We start from the raw sequence: 22,841 nt of genomic DNA, 5'->3' as shown, positions 1-22,841 counted from the left end.
GATGTTTTGATAGCTTTTTTACAGTAACATTTTTGAAGATGTTTTGTTTAGTGTGTTTTAAAGTTTGTTTTTATGATGTTTTAATGTTTGTGGTGCTTTTGTTTGTCACCCTGGGCTCCTGCTGGGAGGAAGGGTGGGATATAAATCTCCTCCTCCTCCTCCTCCTCCTCCTCATACATTCTGTTGTTGTAGGAGCTCACTGATGGTCAAACAACCAAAGTGGATTCTAAGAGCCCTCACAACTGTAAAGAGACTGATCCTACAACATGAGAAGGATAAATTCCTGCCAAGTGTTGCACAACGGACTGAGGACCTTACAGCACGGTCTGTATTATGAGTGTGTAGTGCAGCCTTTCCCAACCAATGTGCCTCCAAATGGACCACAATTCCCATCTTTCCTGACCATTGGCAATGCTGGCTGAGGCTGATGGGAGTTGTGGTCCAACAACATCTGGAGGCACACTGGTTGGGAAAGGCTGGTGTAGTGCATCACAGAGAGCAACGGTTGGAAAATATGGTGACATATGGCCTGCATCTATTGAGCTGTACACTTTGATTGTTATTCTTCTCTGGCAGCAGTTGTGCAGTTGCAAATATGCGGATCTTTGTGTCTGAAGCACCACTGTGAGCTGGAAAATGGGTGTAATTGTATGGATATATGTTACCCCCCACCTTTCCTCCCCTTTTCCTAGTTTCTATTTTTGTTCTGCTGTAGAAAAGTAAAGAACTGACTAAAAGCAGGAATATCAAAAGAGACACAAAGAGAAAACTGATGTCAGGGCAAAACTCTGACACAAATTAAGCGGTGCTTTTTTCTTTTCTTTTTTTCAGTTTTAAAGCAAGGTGCCCGTCATTACTCCTGAATCTGGCCTCCTGCTCAGCTTGGAGGAAGACACAGATGAGAATGAGACACAGGCTCACCAAAAGAGTGGAGATAAACCTTCATCACCTCCACTTGCATCCTCCTAGTCTGAGGATATAGCTCTTTCATCTTCCTCAGACTTGGAGGTTGAATCTCCAGTAACATCTACAGCCCCTCTGTCTCATAGAAGCCAGCAGTTGCAGAACCAGAGAAAGGCCCTTTAAAACAGCCAACTCCTCCAAGGAAGTGGGGCCAACTGCAGTAAAGGCATCGCCAGCTTTCTTAAGGCTTCAGCGATCTGCTGAAATAACACCCCTCTTATCTATGACTGCAACAGGAAAGAGTACTCCAGCCAGGAGGGCCAACTGGGAGCTCTCCATGATCCTGACTTCTGTGACGTCTGCTTAGAGATGTAACCAACTCTACCCAATATGATCTGTCCAGAAGAGACGTATGGTTAGCCACGTCCAAGATAGTGCCAAGCATTCTTTGAAAAGCAGAAAGCTGTTGACCAGTCCTAGATTTTTAATGATTAACAAAGGTGCCAGTCCAGAGCTTGGAGTATTATTTTTAAGCAATCAAAATTCTGCAATACAAACTGAACTGTGCCCCTTCGGCAGGAAAGGCATTTATATTTCCTGTTTCTATTTTTAAAGGAAATAAAAACCAGAAAATTGCTATGTTGAAACTTTAACATTCCATTGTTATTTATCTATATCCAATCCTTCTCTCACTTGGACATCTAAAGCAGCTTATCACAATATAAAAAAAGCCATCCCACTAAAATCTCTGTATTACTTTGGGGGGAAAAAACCATAATTTGAGCAATTCATATATATAACATTTCATCACGATTTTGACAACTTTGTCACGATTCAAAGGCCCTCTAAAACAACAATGTCTTCACAATACACCAAAAACCAAATAGCAACAGAGCTCAACAGGCTTCCTGGGAAGGGGAGATTCCAGAGAGTCTGGGAGCGATTAACGAAAAGCAGCAATGTGGGTTGGAAAAGTTCCCAGAAAATTTTCCACAGCTATTATTTTTCTGCAGAAAACTTTCCATTTCCAAAAATTCATTGTTTCATAAAATTAGGTAATACAAGTAAATTGCTAGTTTCAAAGTTGTAATTCCCTTTTTTCCCAGATTAATTATAGCCTTCATCATGTTCCATCTACACATTTCATCGATGTGTGACAAAGAACCGGATAGTGACGGAAATCAACCTCCATACATTAGCTGGCTCTGTCCCCCATGCCTTCAGCAGAAATGGAGAATAGACTGCATATGCATACGGTTTGCAATCCTGCTTGGGACCCTGAGTGTAACCAGCGCTTCTGATTGTGCATAGAGCAGCATGAATACAGAGCCTAATCTCACCTTCTGCAGAACATTCAGATGTTCAGGACCAAAGGGGTGCCATCTCTCTCCATGTATTGATTGAATATATGCAGAGAGAGAGAGAGAGAGAGAGAGAGAAAGTGTTTATACTCAAGAAATGTCTATGCAGCTAATATACAGCTCTTTGGGCATGACAGAATGAGTATGTTCAGTTTCCAGTGCTTTCATTTTTTTTCTTATAATGTAAACAGCACAAGGGTTAGTGGCCTACAATTTTTGGTTGACTCATTCTCCCTCCTCTCTGGGCAATCCCCTCCCTTCTCCAAAGGGAAAAGCTGGTGGGTAGCATTGCTGGGTTGAAAGCCTCAAGAGTCAGTGGGCAAAATGATGGGATGGGCACTGCCGCCTGAAGGCACCCTAAGTGCCTTCATGCAGCAACATCCAACCCTCTCTCACTCGTCTTTCTTGCTCTGAACCAGAAAAGGCCAGAAGGTGTGCATGGATAAAACTCTCCAGGTGCATGGGTCACACAGCTGCCAAACCACCACCCCAGTCTTCTTCCCAGTTTTGGAGCTGGGGAGGTGACAGGGAGAACAAATATGGGGAACTTTCCCATAAAATCCAGGGGGGGGGAGATTCAGATGGCAGCTGGGTGCAGCCTAAGGCCTTGGATGACATATCTAAGCTCATATCTGCATGGCAACATTTGAATTGTGGGGTCTATAAAGTGTATAAGTAGCTAGATCCTTGTCCCATTCCATATTTCTAGTGTAAACTCTATTCAGGAAAATAAAATGAATGCTCTATAGAGACACTTGAAATATTTTGTTTAGTACTGGATTCTTTTGCTTAAGGTCAGGGTTCATCTAATTCTGTGTAACCCCTGTCCCCACCTAAACTATAAAATGTCATGGTATAAATATACTAATGCATAAATACTTGTTATTAATAAAATCCTACATTGGTGTTGCAGTGTTAATAAGAGCAACAATGAAATTATTTGAGCCAGTTTAGTTCTTTTGCTATTTTTCTGCCTCGCCAAAGAAATTTTTGCTGCTGCTGCTGCTGCCACCTCTGCAATGCAATGGACAAAATACATACCAATGTTTGTTCTTCCACATCAAAATGTAGTTGTCAATAGATGATCATACCTGTGCTGCTCTGGGAAGGACTGCATATAGTATTTTGCAGGAAAGAAGATCAACATTCATTGAGAAACACAGGAATTCCCCACCCCCATCCCTCTAACAACCTGGATAAAAAGAAAAAGAAAAGAGAAGCTGCTATACATGAAATGGCCATTCTGCGGGATTTTTTTTTTAAAAAAAATGCAACACTCAGATGTGTTCTCTCAGAAAATTTGAAGATTTGAAGACAGGATGTGTTAAATGATGATTTTTGACAGGCAAAAGCGGCATAGCCCAATTCCTCAAAACAGGTTATTTATCATCACATCTTCAAAATCCTCTTAACAGCAGGGCACGGTATCTTGTTCGCTGAAGCAGACAAAGAAACCACCACCTACAATTATGAGACTTTGCCCTCTGCTGGCGCTTTCCATTATTACATCAAGACATGCTATTGTGTACTGAGTCGCTCCCCCACTCTCTCTCTCCCTCACACACACAAAAGCATTACCACAAAAGTGCCTTCTAGTCAACTCCTTGCTTTTTACACGGGAAGAGCTATGAACGGAGCTATTATTGCAGGCATGGATGTGAAATATTTATGACAGATGCCTTTGAATCATCTGTCACCCACACCCGCCCCAGTTTTTAGAGAGAATGAACCTTGACTTGAATGAGCAGGCATGTTCTGCAGCTCTACTGCAGATAAGTCTTCCTTTAATCAAACTGAACCCTCACTCATGACCCCCCACCTGCCCTAGTCAGTGCCAAGGACTGACACTGTCCTCTTTTTCCTGCGTTTCCATACAGCATTAGAAAACCACTTTAAACAATCCAAATAAGATAAAGCTTTGAGCAAGCGTCCTCTCTCTTTCTGTCTCTGCAATAGTGGAGTTACCAAGTGTATATGCTTATGCCTTAATGAAATGCGAGACAGCACATCTCTTTTTCTTCTTCCCCCCTTCCAATAAAGTCAGGTAATGCAAATGTGAGATCCCCACAGTATTATTAATTCTGCTACATCGCACATTGAGCCAGTGATGATGGAGCAGAGAGGTACAAGCTACATATCTCTCAGGGACAAAGGCTTTCACCCTGAAGGAGAGGGCAGGTGGCAATGCCAGTCTCACTGCCCTCCAAGGATTTCCCACAAAAGTAAGAGGTGAAAAGGGAAGGGAGGCAGATTTAATTTCCTACAGCTGTCAAGCTGATGTGATAAATCGGCATCTCTACAGCTACCAGCGTCAGACCTTATGAAACTGTCCTAGTTATAAAAGTGACAGTATCTTGGCATATAACTGATTTCTTTTAAAAGTGACTTTATTGTGCTATTTATACCTCTTTGGAAACAAGTGATTTCCCTGTCTCCCCTTTCCTCTCCTCCCCCCCAAAGAAAAGTAGACTATGTGATATCAAATCTTTCAACAATGTACCAACAGAGACAAGCTTTTTAATCTAACAATTGCAGTAAATTGTGTTTATTAGGAGTAAGTTATATAAGCCATGTAAGCTTAGGCAATATATTCAGGACAGTCCACAAAACGTGTCTGTTTAGAGCCATCTTCATTTCAGACGGAAAGCCATAAACTAAAATCTAGAAGAGGCAATGAGTGAACACAAGTCCTCTTTCCAATAAGAGCATGCATTATCTGCTTTACATGCACATCTTACACAAAATGACTTCTTAAGGCTGCTCAAAGAAAGTATTTTTGCATTTGTATGGGTGAATTTGTCAGAATGCTGCTTTTTAGTATTGCCAAATTGCTGCCATGTCTAGCCTCACATACCTGACCGTATGAGAAACACATTACGTAGCCCAGTTTACCTGTCCCCTCATTTCATTTAAATTCAGCATAAAAATAATACTGATTTTAGTTGTGTGTTATGCCAATAATCTGGCTTCTCTCACATTTGGATTTTTAAAAAATATTTGGTATTTTAGAGCAGAAAGGACCTTTTCAATTCTCAGAAAATATTAAATGTTCGTGGAGATTTATATTTAATAGTACACAAACTTGCTAAAATTCCTGTGTATATCTGTTTTAAAATGGTTCTCCCACATTCAGAGGACATAACTGTAATATTTTGGGAAATCAAATCTTTTCCAACCAAATTTCAACTTCAGTAGGAACACAGGAAGCTGTATCATACCAGATCAGATTTGGCTATCTAGCTCAGTATTATCTACTCCACCCTCCACCCCCCAACCTGGCACCTTCCAAATATTGTAAGACACCACTCCCATCAGCCTCAGCCAGCATATCCAATGGTCAGGGATGATGGGAGTTGTATTTCAACAACTGGCAGGCACCATAATGGGGAAGCTTAGTGGCAGTGACTCTCAGGCAGAGATCTTGCCCATCACCTGCTAAATGATCCTTTTTTTACGGGGAGTAACTGAGGATTGAATCAGAGATCTTCTGCATGCAAATCATATTCTGTGCCAGTGAGCTATGGCCATTTCTCTCATAAATATTAGCTTTGACAGAAAAAGCCATAGCCAATTGGGGGGTGCAGGGCCCTGGTCCCTTTAATAATATTCTGGGCACTTTCAAGTGCTCTACTTTCATTTGAAGCAAGGGTAGTCAACATGATACCCTCCAGACAGTTATGGATTACAACTCCTATTATCCTTGAGCACTGGCCATGCTGCCTGGGGCTGATGGGAGTTGGAGTCCATCAACTTCTAGAGGGCACCACATATTTATTTATTTATTTTATTTATTTGAGTGTATTTATATGCTGCCTTTCCACTGTGAGCTGTGCCCAAAGCGGCTTACAACAAACATTCAAAATATCAAAATACAAAACACTGAGGCAGGGGAAAGAAGTCAGTTTACAAAGCAACCAATGCATTCAAAAAGGACAAAAACAATTTAGCAAACATTCAGTATTACGATAGAAATAATCTAGACAAACCTAAGTACAAAGCAAACAGAGAGCTCACAGGCAATAGAGCTTCAGGTCCTCATCTTGCTGCACTTGAAGGAGCCTCAGCAGCCTGTTTTGAATACAGTTCAGAGCGGAAGGGTCCTCGCACCAGCTAGATGACTTACAATGGGCTGCCTTTTATCTCCTCCAGAAGAGACCAACAGCAGCAACAGGGAAATGCTAAGGAGCTGGTGCTGGTGCAGATTTTATTGCTGCTCCAGTTCTTCATCTCCATTCTACCGCTGCCTCTGTGTCCTCCAGCTCCTTTCTCCCTCCATTCTTGCCCACCACCACCCCATAGTTGCTCCATGCTATTGTCACCACAGGGGCATAGGCTATATCTGATTTAGAGCTTCACCTGATGCCATCTGTGTGGTCTTTTCAGTATCAGGTGAAGCCTTTTTTTGTTCACCCAAGCCTTTGAAATAAGTTATGTCTTATGGTCTAGCCCTCCCAGCTTTTACACTGTGTTTTAATTGTGTTGTTAGTTTTTAATAGCTGTTATTGTTTAGACTGTATTTGTTGTATTTGCTCGGAGAGCTCTCTGGACAGTTTATGTAATAGGAGTGGTAAGCGGCGGTAACGCAGCCGAAGCTCTGCTCACGGCCGGAGTTCAATTCAACGGAAGGAGGAGGTCGAATCTCCGGTAAAAGGGGTCGAGGTCCACTCAGCCTTCCATCCGTCCGTGGTCGGTAAAATGAGTACCCGGCATATGCTGGGGGGTAAAGAAAGGCCGGGGAAGGAACTGGCAATCCCACTCCATATATACGGTCTGCCTAGTAAACGTTGCAAGTTGTCACCCTAAGAGTCGGAAACGACTCGCACTACAAGTGCGGGGACACCTTTACCTTTTTATTATTATTATTATTATTATTTAGAAGAGAGAGATACTTTATGGAGGTGTCAAAAAACATAGTCAAGCAGCATATGCCAACTAAGAAGTAAGCCTGCTCACAGCTTCAAGTGTCCTAACTCAAACATGCAAACATGTTATGATGATTGAGAAGTACATCACATCTAATTAATTTGTATTAACATCTGTATTGATATTTTTAATGTTAACTACTTATATTTGTATTTTTGCCATTCCAGTTGGCCTAATTACCTCCTAAGTGTTCTTTTACCATGCACATGCACACACAAATTTATAGTTCCAAGCTTGTGAAATCAGTTCAAGAACAACATCCCTTAGGGTAGAAAATTCCAAGATTTTAGATTTTCATCTTTAGTACCTTGCAGACAAAGCTGTATACATTCACAGGATCACTGACCTAGCTTATCTGCCAGAACAGAATTATTACTAGATTATCAGCAGAGAAACACAAACCTCGAGCTGGAGTTCAGATGACATGACAAGACAAAGTCTGGCTTGCTTCATCTGCAACATGGCATCAGCAGGAATCACAAAAGAGTGTCACAGGAATTTTTAAGCAACATATACCAGCATGCTGCTCACGCAAATTAAACCATAGTTTGTTTTAAACTTCAACCAGGCAATTATTGTACAAATTGATAGTGAACTGGTGCTTTTTAAAAAAAACCACAAGCACACATAAAAGGCTCAAGCTACAAGTGATGTGGGAGAACCAAGGGTGAGTCTCAGAACCTTTTTGTTTTTATTTGTAAGCAGCAGAGAGGTGGGGAGAGGGAAGAGCCTCCAATTCAATCAGAGCAGCAGGACTGGGAAGGTAATGCTTTCCCTGTGAACTATTTTCCAGATCTACATCTCCCTTTCCAAAGATACTATTAGCCTTGGCTGAGGAATAAGATTAGAGGAAGTTTTTGCCCAAGTGGTGTCTGAACAGAAGATTGAAGGAGAGGATTTAGTTCAGAAAAGCAGCAGAGGGAAAGGCTGAAACTCCCTTCCACCAGCATTACTTCTCTGATCATCAGGGCAATGTTAAGAGCTTACCCATAGTGAGTGTGTGGGTAGTGGTAGGGTAGATATGGTAATAGCTCTTTAAGATATAAACCGGGGCAACCAATGTGGTGCTCTCCAAATGTTGGTGGACCACAGCTCATATCATCCCTGCCCACTGACGAAGGACTTTTAGTCCAAAAACATGTGGAAGTCACTTATTTAGCTATACCAGTAAGCATCTTAGCACTGGCTGACTCTTACCATTCCTGGGTTAGGATCCACTGGAAAAAATGAGACAGTGTGATCAGAGTGGGCAAAACGGGGGGAAATCTTTGAACTTCTAGAGCAAATTATCATGGTCTCTAAAGGACCCTCTGTGAGTGGAGACTGAGGAGGGTAGATCTTTGTACCTCAGACTGCTCACTCCTGTTAGTACAGTACAGATGGAGAACAGGCCTGTTGTCCATGGGAGTCCCTCACCATCCACAATCCTTCCCTCCCACCTTGCAGCTGGGGTTTTTGGGGCTGGGAGGAGCTTCCAAGACACTAAAGATTTCCTAGGGGGAAGTAATCATTCCTCCCACGCCCAAGCAGGAGTGTTGGGGGCCTATGTGTTCCTGAGTTGGAGAGAAGTGTCTGCAGAGAGACTGAGCAATCGTGTTCAATGGCCTTGTGGGGTCTTAAACACACACACACACACACACACACTCTTAATTCAGACTAACCACCATGGTGGGTACAGGGAAAGACGTGGGGTCTCCTGAAATGGAATAGTCGCTCCACTCCCTGAAAGCATGAGGAAGGAGAGCCTGTGACCTTCCAGATGTTGCTGAACTACAACGCCCATCATCCCTGAACATTAGCCATGCAGGCTAGGACTGATAGGACCTGACAGCTGGAAGACCACAGGTTCTCCAGCCCTGCTATAGCACTTGTAGGAGAGCTTCCCTTGTCTTTGTAGGATTTGACAGCAGCATCCTATGCCATGATGTGGCATACTCCAGATGAACTGCTTCCACTGCTACAATTGCAGGAGAGGGCCTCAACAGCTCTGGCTAGAATCTCCCTCAATCACTGGCTGGAGGGGGCCCTGTTGAGGAAGTTAGGTAAGTGTACTCTAGCTTAGTAGGAACAGCTTGCCCCACCCTTCACCCGGGGTTGCTGATCCATACAACACTGCTCCCCCTTGTCTTTACTGAACAAGGGATCGGAGCTAGCTGTAGCACTGAGATGCTTGTCATCACCCACAGGCACTTGCAGTTGAAGCAAAGGAATCAGACTGTCTCATACCTGCCAGGAAAGGGAGCGGGAGAGAGAGAAAAAGGACTCAGAGCTTTGCCACCAAGCTCATTGTGTATTGGCTTCCTGTTTCCAAGAGCTAGAGCAGGAGCCTGAGTTCAGCTGGGAACATAAGGAAATGGGCGCTCGTCAATAGGAGCAAGAGCCTGTACTAACATGGGAAAGGGAAAAGCCAAGGCAGGAAGAACTACCAGCTGAAGAACAGAAAAAGAAAAGAGGGAGAGAAGAGATCCTCTGATGCACCTTTTTCATCTTTAAAAGCACTCTAGAAAGGGTGTCAAAATTTTAAGGATCACTTTTTCTGTTTGTTTTTAAGTAAACTGCTCTTTCCTAGTATGAGAGGTCAGTCATTTGGTTCAGAGAAAAATACACTTAGGAGGGATACCTTAATTTCCAGTCTGCTAGGAGTAGCATTGACACTACAGCCATAACTCTTACTGTCCCTCTATCTGCACTGGCTGATGTGGAAGGACCACATAGCAGGCAATAATGCTATGGTGATGTTTTTTAAGAAGGGAGGCCCATGAAATTTAAGCCACGTTTATACATTTAATCATCTTTGCCCAGAAGGCTAAAATATTCTTGCAGTACCAGAACGTGTGCAAGATGTGCCCTTTTTCGCAATTCATCTCCAACAATTAGATCATGACATCTAATATGCTCAATATAGATTTAATAGATCCGCATGGCATTTTTTGTGGAATATTTTCTTCAGTATTGTTGAGTCACTCCATTGTTTACTCTACGGAAACAGCAGCTCCAGATAGAAGCAAAATGAAAACAAAGAGGAATATTCTGGGGATGCTAAAAAAATCAATGTATGAATCCTAATAATTAACAAGGAAGCACCAGAAACCTGAGAATACAATCATGGCCACCAGCTGTCTCCCTCCCTCCCATCCACCCCTGCTCCACTAATAGAATGCTTAGCTCATCTGCTGCTCAACCCTGGCCATATCAAAGGACAAGGAAGTCCTCTCAAAAGGTTAGTTCCAAATGTCTTGTCCCACATTGGCCTGCTTTGTCAAGAGGCACTTGGCAAATATTTCATTTTTCTTCATCATCTTCAAAGATGACTCCCTTCAGATGTTGGAACACAGAAAGCTGCCTTACACTGAGTCAGATCCATTGGCCCCTGTACCTCGGTATCTTCTACACTGACTGGTAGGGGCTCTCCAGGATTTCAGAAAAAAGTATCTCCCAGCCCTACCAGGAGATGCCGGGGACTGAACCCGGGACCTTCTGCGTGCAAAGGAGATGCTCTGCCACTCAGCTACAACCCTTCAAGTCACAGCCATTTACATCTGAGCACTGGGTACCATTTCCCCCCTGCTCTTCCCCTTGTCACTTACTGAAAAACTGACATGTCACTTCCACGCCCACTCCTCCCCACCAGACTGTGGGTCTGCAGTGGATCTCCACTGAGACAGATGCAGTCTCTTTTCTACCAATCATCTGTGTAGAGATCTCTGGAAAGCCAATTCTACTACTGAATGCATTATAAGGTCTGTGACCTTTAGTCTCCCTGCACATGTTTCCACACAGAATGAATGTCCCAGCAGTAGATGTGAAGCTGCCATTTAAATCCTTAATACTAATGAGCACTGCAAAGGGAGAGGCCTCACTTCAGATATCACGTTGTGTTTTACGTCTTTTCTTTCTTTCTTAAAAACAGCTGCAGGGATTGCAATTTGTACCCTCAGCTTGTAATACCAAATGGCATTCTGATCTCAAAGCTCAATAAAGTTATTGCATTACACACACACAAAAAAACAAATTCCAACAAAAACTTACAAATGGAATGTCCAACATACAAGTTAAAACAAGAGGCTCAAACAATAATCTGCATAACTAAATTATAATTCACTAGTAGGCAAAAAAACCTTTCTGGTTTAAGAATGTACCTATAGCCCACAGATATTTCTATCAAACTTTAAAAAGCAGGGAAATTGGGCAGCTATAGTGAATGCACCAGGGGAGCAGGAGATCTGACCTCCTCTCTGACATATTGTACTGCCCTACAAAGTTGTTAAAATGTGAACACAATTTGGGTTGGTCTTTCACAGTCCAATCCACTTGCTGTGTAGCTTGGAAGAATTTGGTAACATGTGCCTCTGAGCATATGGTGAATGGTGGCAACACCTGCCATCCTCAAAGATGGAGAATTACATTTTCGTATGTTTGTTGGTGTTCTTCTTACTTTGCTTCTTTCCTTTCTTACTACTCTTTCTACAGAGAATCTAACCTAGAAAATTATATTTCTCTCATTATTCATCCTAGAAATCTGTGTCAAATTTATTTTTCAAAGCCTTCTTATTGGTCAATGTCATATGATGGTGAAGACAGCCTTTTGTGTTTTAAACTGGAGGTTACTCTATTTCTATTTTGCGCACATTAACAGTTGAATCTGAAACTGCAGTTTGATGTAAAATCAGACTAATTACAATATGGTGATACTTAAGCAATGAATCTACCTGTTGGAAAAAACAAACTTGCCCTGCCCAAGACGCATGTTTTCAGCCTACTATGCTTAAGGAAAAGTGGACATGGTCAATTAAAAACATACAGCACATCTAGACATTTGCTAGAATAACTGAGACACTCATGTCCATTGGAAACTATTCTGCAGAACAGTGAGCGCCATTATTTCACAATTGTTTTTGAAGGGTTTTTTTAGTGTTGCAAAGTGTTGCTGTACTTCACATATTCACAGTAACAGAAGCAAAAGAAAATGATTTACTATAGGAAACTTCACTAAAATTGCAAAATAAATCAAACATACTTAAAGTGACTATCTGAACTATATCAACTGTTTTAATATTGTTGCTTCCTTCCTGCTAAAACAAGACCAGAGCAGCCCATGTCTTGTTTCTGTTATGTGGGCTGATCGTAGGTGTTGCCAACACTCACCATATGCTCAGAGGCACATGTTATCAAATTCTTCCAAGCTACACAGCAAGTGGATTGGACTGTGAAAGACCAACCCAAATTGTGTCTGCATTTTGACAAATTTGTAGGGCAATACAATATCTCAGAGGTCTCCTGCTCCCCTGGTGCATTCACTATAGCTGCCCAATTTCCCTGCTTTTTAAAGTTTGACAGAAATATCTGTGGGGTATAGGTACATTCTTAAATTGCAAGTGTTTTTTTGCCTATTAGTGAATTACTCCCCTGCAATCATGCTTAGGATAGGTGAAACTGACCACAGTGGGATGGGGAGGGGAGGATGAGGAAGAGCAGGGGTATGAGGACAGAGGGGAGGGGGGCAGGTTTGATCATTTGCATGTTTATTGAGTTCAGTGGGATTTACTCCTGTGCAATCATGCTTAGGAGAGGTAAAACTGACCATGGGGGTGAGGAGAAGAGGGAGGGAGGGCTGGAGTGGGCAGGGGAAGAGGAAGAGGGGAGGGAAGAAGAGGGAAGGAAGGGAGAGGAGAGGGGAAGGAGGGTGAAGACAGGTCTGATCATTTGCATGCTTTTTGAGTTCAATGGGATTTACTCCTGTGCAATCATGGTTAAGATAGATAAAACTGACCATAGGGAAGGAGGAGGGAGGGGAGAGGGGAAGGAGGAAGGAGGGGATTGGGAGGGCGGGGCAAAAGGGAGGTGATAGGAGAGAGGAGGAGGAGGAGGAGGGAAGGGAAGGGCAGGTTTGATCATTTGCATGCTTTTTGAGTTCAGCAGGATTTAATCCTGTACAATCATGCTTAGGATAGGTGAAACTGACCTGGGGAGGGGCAGGGAGGGGAGCAGGAGGGAGGGAAGGGGAGGTGAGGAGATAGGGTGGGTGGGCACTGGGCAGAGGGGAAGCCCCTTTCCTTTCCAAAAGGAAAACATTGTGAACAGTATCATTCTTTTTCAGGGTTTCCCCCACCTTTTTATTCCATAGCAGGTACATGTAGCCTCCTACCCAAATTTAAACCAAAGCTGTCCCTGGCCACATCCACACCAGACCTTTATTTCACTTTACAGTCGTGGCTTCTCCCAAAGAATCCTGGGAAGTGTAGTTAGTGAAGGGTGCTAAGAGTTGCTAGGAGATGCCCTGTTCCCCTCACACAGCTTCAATCAGACCAGCGGACTGTTAAACCACTCTGGCCACTGGAGCTCTGTCTGGGGAATAGGAGTCTCCTCTCAGCACCCGTCACAAGCTACACTTCCTAGGATTCTTTGCAGGAAGCTAGGACTGTCTCAGATGAAATAAAGGTCTGGTGTGGGTGTTGCCCCCTGATCAGCCAAGCCAAGCAGCGGCAACTCCGGCTTTTAGAACACTGACAGTTGGTTCTTACTGAGCGTGCCCAGGCTTATCATTAATTGCAATGCTAAATTTCTTAAATTAATTGAAAATTGGCCAGGCATTTTTTAAACTGCAGAATATGAAGGTCAGAGTATGGGGCAAGGTCAGTCATAGGATTACAGGTACTCTGTGAACATGGCTGATTTTTAATTAATTTCAACATATTATGAGAACTCTGAAAGAAGGAAGTCCAAAAGGGGTCTGTTTTTTTCCTCTGTTTTGACACTTTGAACTCTCTATTCTTTCTGACTGTTTTATGTATCGCCATGAACATTTAAAGGGTTGTAAAGCAAGTGTTTCCAAGTTCAGGACTATATGTTTTGTAAGATTTTGTTTTGAAATGAGCTTATGGGAAGCATCAGAATGGCAAGGGGGTATTTTCAATTTAACATTGCGGAATGTGAAAAATCCATGCTGGCTGTATAATTATGAACCACTCATCTCATTTTCACATTAAAGGAAAATTGAACAGCGAGTTCTCCTTATTTAATATTGATGAACGGAGAGAAATGGGTTTGCAAATACATACTGTACTTCAAATTTTTCCATCTCCATCTACAGCCTATGAAAGAATTCTGAGGTGAGTCACAATTCTGTAAGACTGAGATATGTTATAAAGTAGAAGTTTCTGAAATCCCCCGATTCTGTCTTTCCATGAGAGAGATTTTAGCCCCTTAACACCATGGAAACTCCTTGCCTGCTGATTTACGGCAACTGCCATGCCTTTCTGCTTGGATCTCCATGTGTCTGAAGTCATACTGGTAATGGTAGCGAGAGTTTAGCAGAACAGAGAGAAAAAAAGCAAGCAAGCAGATGGGAGCAAAGGCAAGCGGGGTTAGGGATGCTTGAGGAATTCAGTTTGTGTGAATTCCAATGCAAACTGCACCTACCGAACTAACGTGTGCATTGGAACCTAATTATCCTTTGGATTTTTGCACCTCACCAGATTTTGTGACTGTGTTCAGCTCAAAAACAAATTGCAATTTTGACACAGAACTGCAGCTTCTCCCATGAAATTAGTGATATTAGGGTCTATAAATGTCTTTTCTATGGTTCCATTTCTTCCACAAAACAAAGGAGACTACAGTCATAGATTTGCAGCTTATCCCCCATTCTCAGAGTTTCCAAGCCTTCACCAAAATCTATGAAAATTAAGTAATGCAGGGCATCCATGGGTTGTATTTCATCTGTGCTCAGTGCTTTGTCAGCTCTTCATTGTTTTAATTTTGCCAGCTACTCTGGTACCAGAATGATCTACTATCCTTTTTGCCTTTTCACCTTCTCAAACTGAGAAGATTTATTGCAATTCAGATATAATGATCAAGCAGCTCAGGGAGGCCGTGGGTGGGGGGAGGAAGAGTGTTCTCGTGATGTACCTGCTGCTGCTCAGTCACCATTGTGCATATGTTGTTCTTTATCATATATAAACTGAAACCCTGCCTGGTTATAGCCACATTACCTACTTGACAGTACATTTTTCTTCCTTACTCTGCAATTATTCACTAGTATTCCAATTATATACTTGAAGAAGAGATTGTATCACTGCTGTCCAGGTTTTTCATTTAATAAGTTTATTAAATATTTCAGCTGCTTTTCTCTTTAAAAAGAACTATATATCTTCCAATACACTTTCGCTTTTTTTTTTTTTAAATACTTTATCTAACTTGTCTTGGCAATTAACTTGCCTTCCTTGGATCCTCATCCCAAACACCAGAGACAGACACCAAAAGTCAAGTGTTCAGACAGGCAATATGTTCCTCCATTCATCAAAAAGTGGGCAACTAGAACCTAACGCTTCAAATCAGCATGGGTTTGGGGCCTTACTGGTCTTTACGGAATTGACTGCAGATATAAAAGATGGTGGATGTCCAAATCTGACATCTTTGCTTATAGAGATCACGTATATGAAAGAAATGGGCTGAATTGGTAAACTTTGAGGTATTTTAAGAACAGATGTGTCTACGGCAAACATAACCTTGGAAACCCAACTATACAAATGAAAGTGAGGCTCTTAAGAGACTACAACTGAAGTGCAGCATCCATTTCATTGCTACATTTTCTCATGGCCCCAGAGATGATGCCACAGAAACACATTAAATTTCACCTGAATTCTGAAACATTACAACTGCTTTTATCCAAGCAAAGGTGGTTTCATAAGATGCGTTACTCTGTATTTCTTAGTCATCAAAAACCTGCCTCACTACCCGCCTAATCCAATCCACCCAACAACCCTCTTCAAAACCAACCCACCCTCCAAAACCCTCAAAACGAACCAACCCCCTCTCAGCTGTCATCCTCTCATTTATACCTTCAGACACTCAAACACTCACATTCCAACCCATTTACTCCCCATGTACTTGCCTTTGCTCCCATCTGCCTGCTTGCTTTTTTTCTCTCTGTTCTGCTGAACTCTCGCTGCCATTACCAGTATGACTTCAGACACATGGAGATCCAAGCAGAAAGGCATGGCAGTTGCCGTAAATCAGCAGGCAAGGAGTTTCCATGGTGTTAAGGGGCTAAAATCTCTCTCATGGAAAGACAGAATCGGGGGAATTCAGAAACTTCTACTTTATAACATATCTCAGTCTTACAGAATTGTGACTCACCTCAGAAACTGCACAGATGAGTTTTTATCCAGTAGGATTTTGTTTCTAGCCACAGTTTTTGTAACAGTAGCAGATAAGAGAGTGGGCAGTATTCAACCAATGTGCTCCATCAGTGCAAGAATTTCTGCTTGCACAACTGGACTTCCCACTCCCTCCCCCAGTGCTCTCCACAAATCTACTCCAGAGGGTTGGGAGAACCTCTAGAACATATTTAGGGGGCACATGGGCGGAGGAAAGGGGGAGAACGCTCTGTAGCCCAAGCAGTAATTCTTGCTAAAGCTGAAATCTGACTCACACTGAAGATGCAATCCAACCCACCTTTCTACCGGGCTGGAGTGAGACAGAGGCTGCGGAAACCAGCCTGCACCGGCAGGCTCCTGGCTGTGCTGGGCTCCAGCAGGCTCCACTAGCACCAGCCCTCTGCCACAGCTGAGCTGTGGTACCGCCAGGAGCCTGCTGGTGCCACCAGGGGCCAGCCAGCCTGCCCGCCCAATGAACAGAGGGTTAGCAGAAGCTGGTGGAAGTCCTGAAAGGAGGGTGTTCCGGGGGCATGGCGGGGAGGAGCTGCAAGAGCACTTACTGAGATCCTCCTCATATTCAGAGCCCTCCCCCAGGTCTGATTCCCCAACAAATTCTGCTGGCCAAAAGGCCAGTGCAGTAAAATAATTTTCCTTATTTCCCATTATGGCCTAAGGGAAGCACTTACTCCCCGAGAAGCCTGTTTGTCGGAGCCAGTGCTTCCCAGATTGCTCGTGCACACGGCTCCTGACAGAGCCATCATTCAGCCAGTCCAGCAGCTCCCAAGAAGGAGGAGTATCCCGCAGAGCTTTCTGCTGCCTCTTCCGCCGCCAGTCCCCCCTCTGCTGGCTTCCTGGCATTTGGATTGCTTTGCCCCTCGGTATTAAGCCCCAAAGAATTCAATGGTTCTCATTTATTACCATTGTGGGCCCAATTTTGCAGAACACTCTCCAGGCTGAGATCAGATAAGCCCCTTCCCTGATCAACTTAGGGCCAGGGTCAAGGTTTTTGCATTAATTTACAAGGCCCGTAACAACTTGGCTCCAGGATGCCTTAAAGACAACCTGATCCCTTATATCCATGCCCAATCACCAAAGTCTTCTACGGAGTCAGTGTTAATGGTCCATGTGATGTCCCTGTATATATACAATACTGTAAATATGGTAAGTGCAGGTTTATTAGAGTATATGTGGTAAGTAGACTGAGTGAGGGGGGGAGTACATGGGTTGGAATGTTGATGAGTGTTGTATGATGATTGGCTGAGCGTTTGAGTGTCTGAAGGTATAAATGAGAGGATGACAGCTGAGAGGGGGTTGGTTCGTTCTGAGGGTTTTGGAGGGTTGGTTGGTTTTGGAGAGGGTTGTTGGGTGGATTGGATTAGGCAGGTAGTGAGGCAGGTTATTGATGACCAAGAAATACAAAGAGTAACGCATCTTATAATTTTGTTATTCCCTGTGTATATAAATAAATAGTTCTTGGTTTACCAAAACACCTGATCCTTGGCTGGCTTTACACAGACCAGAAGGGTGGCAGGGCATATACCAAGGTTGGGAAACAGTATCAATGGTGGCAGCGGTGAAGATATAGTGTAACATCATCAGGTATCCACAGCAACCCAGGGCTGTAATCTTTAGAGGCACAAAGATACAGGGGGGTTAAGGCCTGTAAGTGCACCCAGACACAACGTAGCAATAAGCCAGGAGGAGACGAAGGCAATATTGTTTACAGGGAGTGTCTGGCGGTGCTGCCTAGCAGTGGGATCTTGAGAGATCTTTGCTAGAGCCGGTGAGAGAACCGTTAAGAGACCAGGACCCTGAGGTGGGACTGTGACAAGGCGGTGACCCACAGGAGGGGTCCTGACAGTCCACCATGGCTTCGACACATAGGTCATATCCACCAGAAGCTATACATTCAGTATTGTGCATCCAATTCTGTGGAAATCTCTTCTGGCTGAGATCAGAAAGGCCCCCTCCCTGTTGAATTTCCAGCACTTGGTGAAGACTTTTTTATTTCAGCATGTTAAGTACGGGTTTTTTCCAGATTTTTTGTTTAATTTTGATATATTTATCTTTAGTGTATCTTTTGTAACCTTATTGTACTCCACTTAGAGATTATGGGTTGTATGCAATGCTAGTCCTACTCAGAGTAGACCCACTGAAATTAATGGACCTAAGTTACTCATGTTTATTCATTTCAATGGTTCTACTGTGAGTAGGACTAGCATCAGGACTAGTAGTCTCTAAGCGATATATAACTTGTTGAAATAAATAATAGCATAATGAATACATAGGATTCCACTGTCCAGTTAGTCTACACATGCAGTGGGTTTGAGGTGGGTTTGTGGAGGTAGAGTAATTGTACTTACAGGGAATCGCATTTCTGAACACTCATCTACATAAGACTCATAGTAGGTAGAAAACTAGCACAGCAAGAAGAGAAAGGAGAGAGAAATCACCGGCTTGGTGAGCTAGTTTATTAAGTGTCTCTGGAACCAGTGAATAAAGTTTTCACACTGTTTACAGCACATGTAAAAATGCAGCCTATAGCAGTCACAGATACTAAGAATGCTGAAATTACTACAACAGTCCCCACATCAGCAGTGAAATATGAGTGAAACATAACAGGGCCAGAATCTAAAGGTAAGCACTTTGGAGAGCATGTGACAGGGAGAACCAATGGGGCCCTTTCATTCCTCATGCCCTGGCATGAGTGGTCTTCATGTGCAGAGTGGGGTTTGATCTAGATGCCACTAGAAGAGTTCATATGCATAAGAGCATTCTGCTATCACATATACACTGCAAGATAAGCAAGTACCAGTTTTTTACAGGAAAAAAGGATAGAAAAGCCTTCAAATGACACTTACTTTTATTGTAGCAAGTTGCAAGGACACCTCTGTCTGCTGGACTGGCACTGATGTGCCAAATTTCACCAACTTGATGCAGAAGAACATTTTTGTTTATAATGTTATTTTCATCATCAAAATCTATGATGTGAATCTACAAATACAAGACAAGAACCATTAAGACTTCATATATTTTTCAAAGGGTCTTAACATACTATGGGTTTCATTTCATAAAAATGGATGGACAAGAGCGTTAAAACAACTTTAAGCAAGAATGCTGATCCAGAAACCCCTGATTTGTTGTGCTATGAACAGTAGCTTCCAACTTCAACAATACAAAAGGAGACCAGAAATGAGAGTCTATATGAAGAAACATGAATTGCAGGCTGAGAACTTCTCTGGAACATTCTGCCAGATAGGAGACACACAAATTAAATATTATTATTATTATTATTATTATTGAATCACCACTGATTACAACATGCATATTCCTATTCAAGTAGCATAGGCTATGATAAGACTCCATAAAATGGCAAAGGGCAGTATCTACTACATTTAGTACTTGATCTTATGGTAGGACTTGACCAAATGCAACAAATAGTATCCTAAGCAAGACAGGTGGAACAGAGCCATACAGCAGTGCTGCAAAATCCTCATATAGCCTTTAACTATTGAAGATTGCCACTGGGAAGATGTCCAGGGTTACCAATGCAGTACCCACAGATGCCAATGTGATCATTAGTACCTCCTATAGCACCCATCAAAGGTCTCAGTATATAACATATCAAAAAATCAGTGTAAGAGACTTCCTGATCAGTTCCTGTTTACACTGGCTCAGCCTCTTCTAGTTTAAACATATCCCCTTAAAAACATGCCACATTTAATTGGATGCCAGGACTAGATACCCACCTTCCTTTCTGTTCTGAACAGAGGAAAGGTGCAGTGAGCTTCTCTCTGTGAGCAAGAGTGGCAGCGGCTGATATAGGTGCCTTTCTTCCCATTGATGGGGTGGGGATGGGGGACTGATGAGGAACATGCCTACACCATTTTGAGGTCTGGTCTCTCTTTCCGCACTTTTAGATGTAGTAACCATTTTGGGTTATGCCACGTCTGCACAGTAGCTATTTTGTGACTGGTGCCCATGGCACTTTCTCAAAATTCCAAATGTGCCCATTGTCCCAAAAAGGTTGGCGACCCAAATGAGTCAGACTAACATCCATCTTGCCTAGTGTTGTCTGCTATGACTGGCTGTAGCTCTCCAAAGTCTTTCCCAACCTTTCTTGCTTCAGACCCCTTAACTTGTGGCCTTCCAAAACTTGTTGGATCCCACCTCCTATCAGCCCCTGCCAGCATAGTCAATAGTCAGGGATAATGGGAGTTGTAGTCCAACAACATCTAGAGGGTTGCAGGGCTCTCCATCCCTGACTTAACTGGAGTCCAAATTCTGAGCTGGCGGGTGGGTGGGGGGAGCAAAACATGGTTCTACCACTGACCAACGGCCCCTCCCCAAAGTCACTCCTTCAGCCCAAGAGAAGTTGAAAGAACATTGGCCTGACAGTGCTGATGCACTAGTGCACAAGGCAGAGTACTAGTACAGCTTTTCCCCAATATTCTACAGAATTATCTAATTTTCCATGTGTACTTAAGCATGTCTGATTTCTTCACTATAGCAGGGATCACGGTTTTGCACCCTTCAGATTACTGAAAAGCTAGTTTGTTCTATTATTCTGAAGGGCCATAGCTCAGTGGTAGAGCATCTGCTTTGCATGCAGAGGGTCCCGGGTTCAATTCCTGGCAACTCCAGGTAGGGCTGGGAGAGCTCCCTGTCTGAAACCCCGGAGAACAGCTGATGGTCAGTAAGTAGACAACATTGAACAAGATAGGCTAATAGTCTGACTCCCTGTAAGAGAGCTTCCTCTGTTAATCAGGTGCCCTGCAGATGTCATTGGTCTCCAAATCCCATCAGTCCCAGCCAGAATGACTAATGGTGAGGGATAATAAGAGTTGTAGTTTCAACAGCAGCTGGAGGGCCACAGGTTAGCCACCTCTGCCTTAAGTGAAAAACTATGGCAGTACAAGCCAGGGACAAAACAGGAAAAAAAGAAAAATATTTGTCAGGGAAATAACCTGTCAACACACAAGATTTGAAATGCTTTAACAATTACTTGCTTTTCTAAAGAGGCCACATGGGATTCATTTACGCAATCAACTGTCCCGAGATAAACCCCTTTAACTCATTTCCCTCTCCAATGTAGTAATGTAATAAGAAATCTGAGACTGAAGCAAGTTGGAAGTCAGAAGAGCATTCAGACAGAAGTTTTCGCAAGCTTGTTGCACAATGTCTGCCTGAGCTGGAGGCCTACAATACATAAAAGCCCTTTTGGTGTTTAGCCTGAACAGAACACAATTTTAACAAACTTTGCTGAAAACAGTGCAGAGTGGATTGTGCCAGGCTGGCTGCTTCATCTATATGCTCTCACAGCAGCCTCTAAAAACAGGAAGCCTCGTGTTGAAATTATGAAGTAGTCTCCTTGGCAGTGAAATTGATTCCCTAAAGGTGAGCTACAAATCAAAATTCAATTTGCTCCACCAACATGTATTATATGCCCCTACTAACCATATAAAGAGGGTCATTCAGCACATAAACTAGAAGTGCCTTCTGCCCTATCTCAGGTCCTCAAAGTCAGACACAGCTGCTTCCTTCTCAATGGTATGATGATTCAGAACCACATCAGGCCCTAAGGACAAGTGCCATTAAATATAGCTTGTCATGGTTTCCATAGGATTTTTATTATTATTATTGTTTTCTGAACTCTTTTGGTGTGGAGACATGGAAAGCATTAAAAGGGAAAACTAGGAAGACAAAGCTCTCTCAAGTACATCAGCAATACTCTGTAGGGAGGGAGGCAAGTCAAATATCCCAAATGTTTTCTCCAAGTGATCATTATAGGCATAGCTTTAGAACCATGGGGCAAAGCATAAACTGCAATCATTTTTTTGACTTTTACTTGACCTTTTATTTTACTGCAAGGGTAGGGAACCTGTACCCCTTTGAACATTGCTCGACTACAACCACTGCCCATGCTGGCTGGGGCTGATGCAAGCTGGAGACCAATGACATCTAGGGGGACATAGGTTCCCCACCTGTTTTGCTATATGTATATTCTCTCAGAGTATGCTATCATTTTGCAATTATTAGTATTATTTAGATTGCTTACCCACCCTTCACCATAAGGTCCTAGAGTGGTTTACAGCAATTTAAAAATGCAAAATTAAAAACAGGTGGTTGTTGTTGTTTTTAAAAAAGTTGTCCTGAATTCCAGTGCTTTAAGCTAGGGGTAGCCAATGTGCTGCCCTTGAGATGTGATAGGACAACAACTCCCATCATTCTTGACAATTGGCCATGGTGTCTGGGGCTGATGGGAGATGGAGTTCAACAACATCTGAAAGGCACCATAATGTTCTACCCCTGCTTTAAAGAAATACCTGAGCTCAGACTAGAAAGACCATGGCTCCTTGTCCAGCAAGCTTTCCCAAAAAAGAAAAAGAAACCTGCAGAGAAAAGGAAATGAGATGAGATTCAATGAGGAGATGTGGCTGTTTGAAGGACCAGATGGGGTGAATGCCTCCAGCACTTCACTTTAGACATGCCCTATGAT

The 22,841-nt window shown here is 42.9% G+C and overlaps 1 protein-coding gene across 1 annotated transcript in view; it reads right to left on the bottom strand.

The window, feature by feature from the left end:
• The window catches only part of EIPR1 (EARP complex and GARP complex interacting protein 1), an 87,756-nt gene that overhangs the window by 47,895 nt on the left and 17,020 nt on the right, over positions 1 to 22,841 (bottom strand). The window contains exon 3 of the mRNA XM_061622862.1: positions 19,204 to 19,336. Coding sequence (XP_061478846.1) covers positions 19,204 to 19,336 — 133 coding nt within the window. The remainder of the gene's footprint in view (positions 1 to 19,203; positions 19,337 to 22,841) is intronic.

The sequence above is a fragment of the Rhineura floridana genome, chromosome 4 (genome assembly GCF_030035675.1).
Source record: "Rhineura floridana isolate rRhiFlo1 chromosome 4, rRhiFlo1.hap2, whole genome shotgun sequence".
Lineage (NCBI taxonomy): Eukaryota > Metazoa > Chordata > Lepidosauria > Squamata > Rhineuridae > Rhineura > Rhineura floridana.
This window is presented reverse-complemented; position numbering and strand designations above follow the sequence as displayed.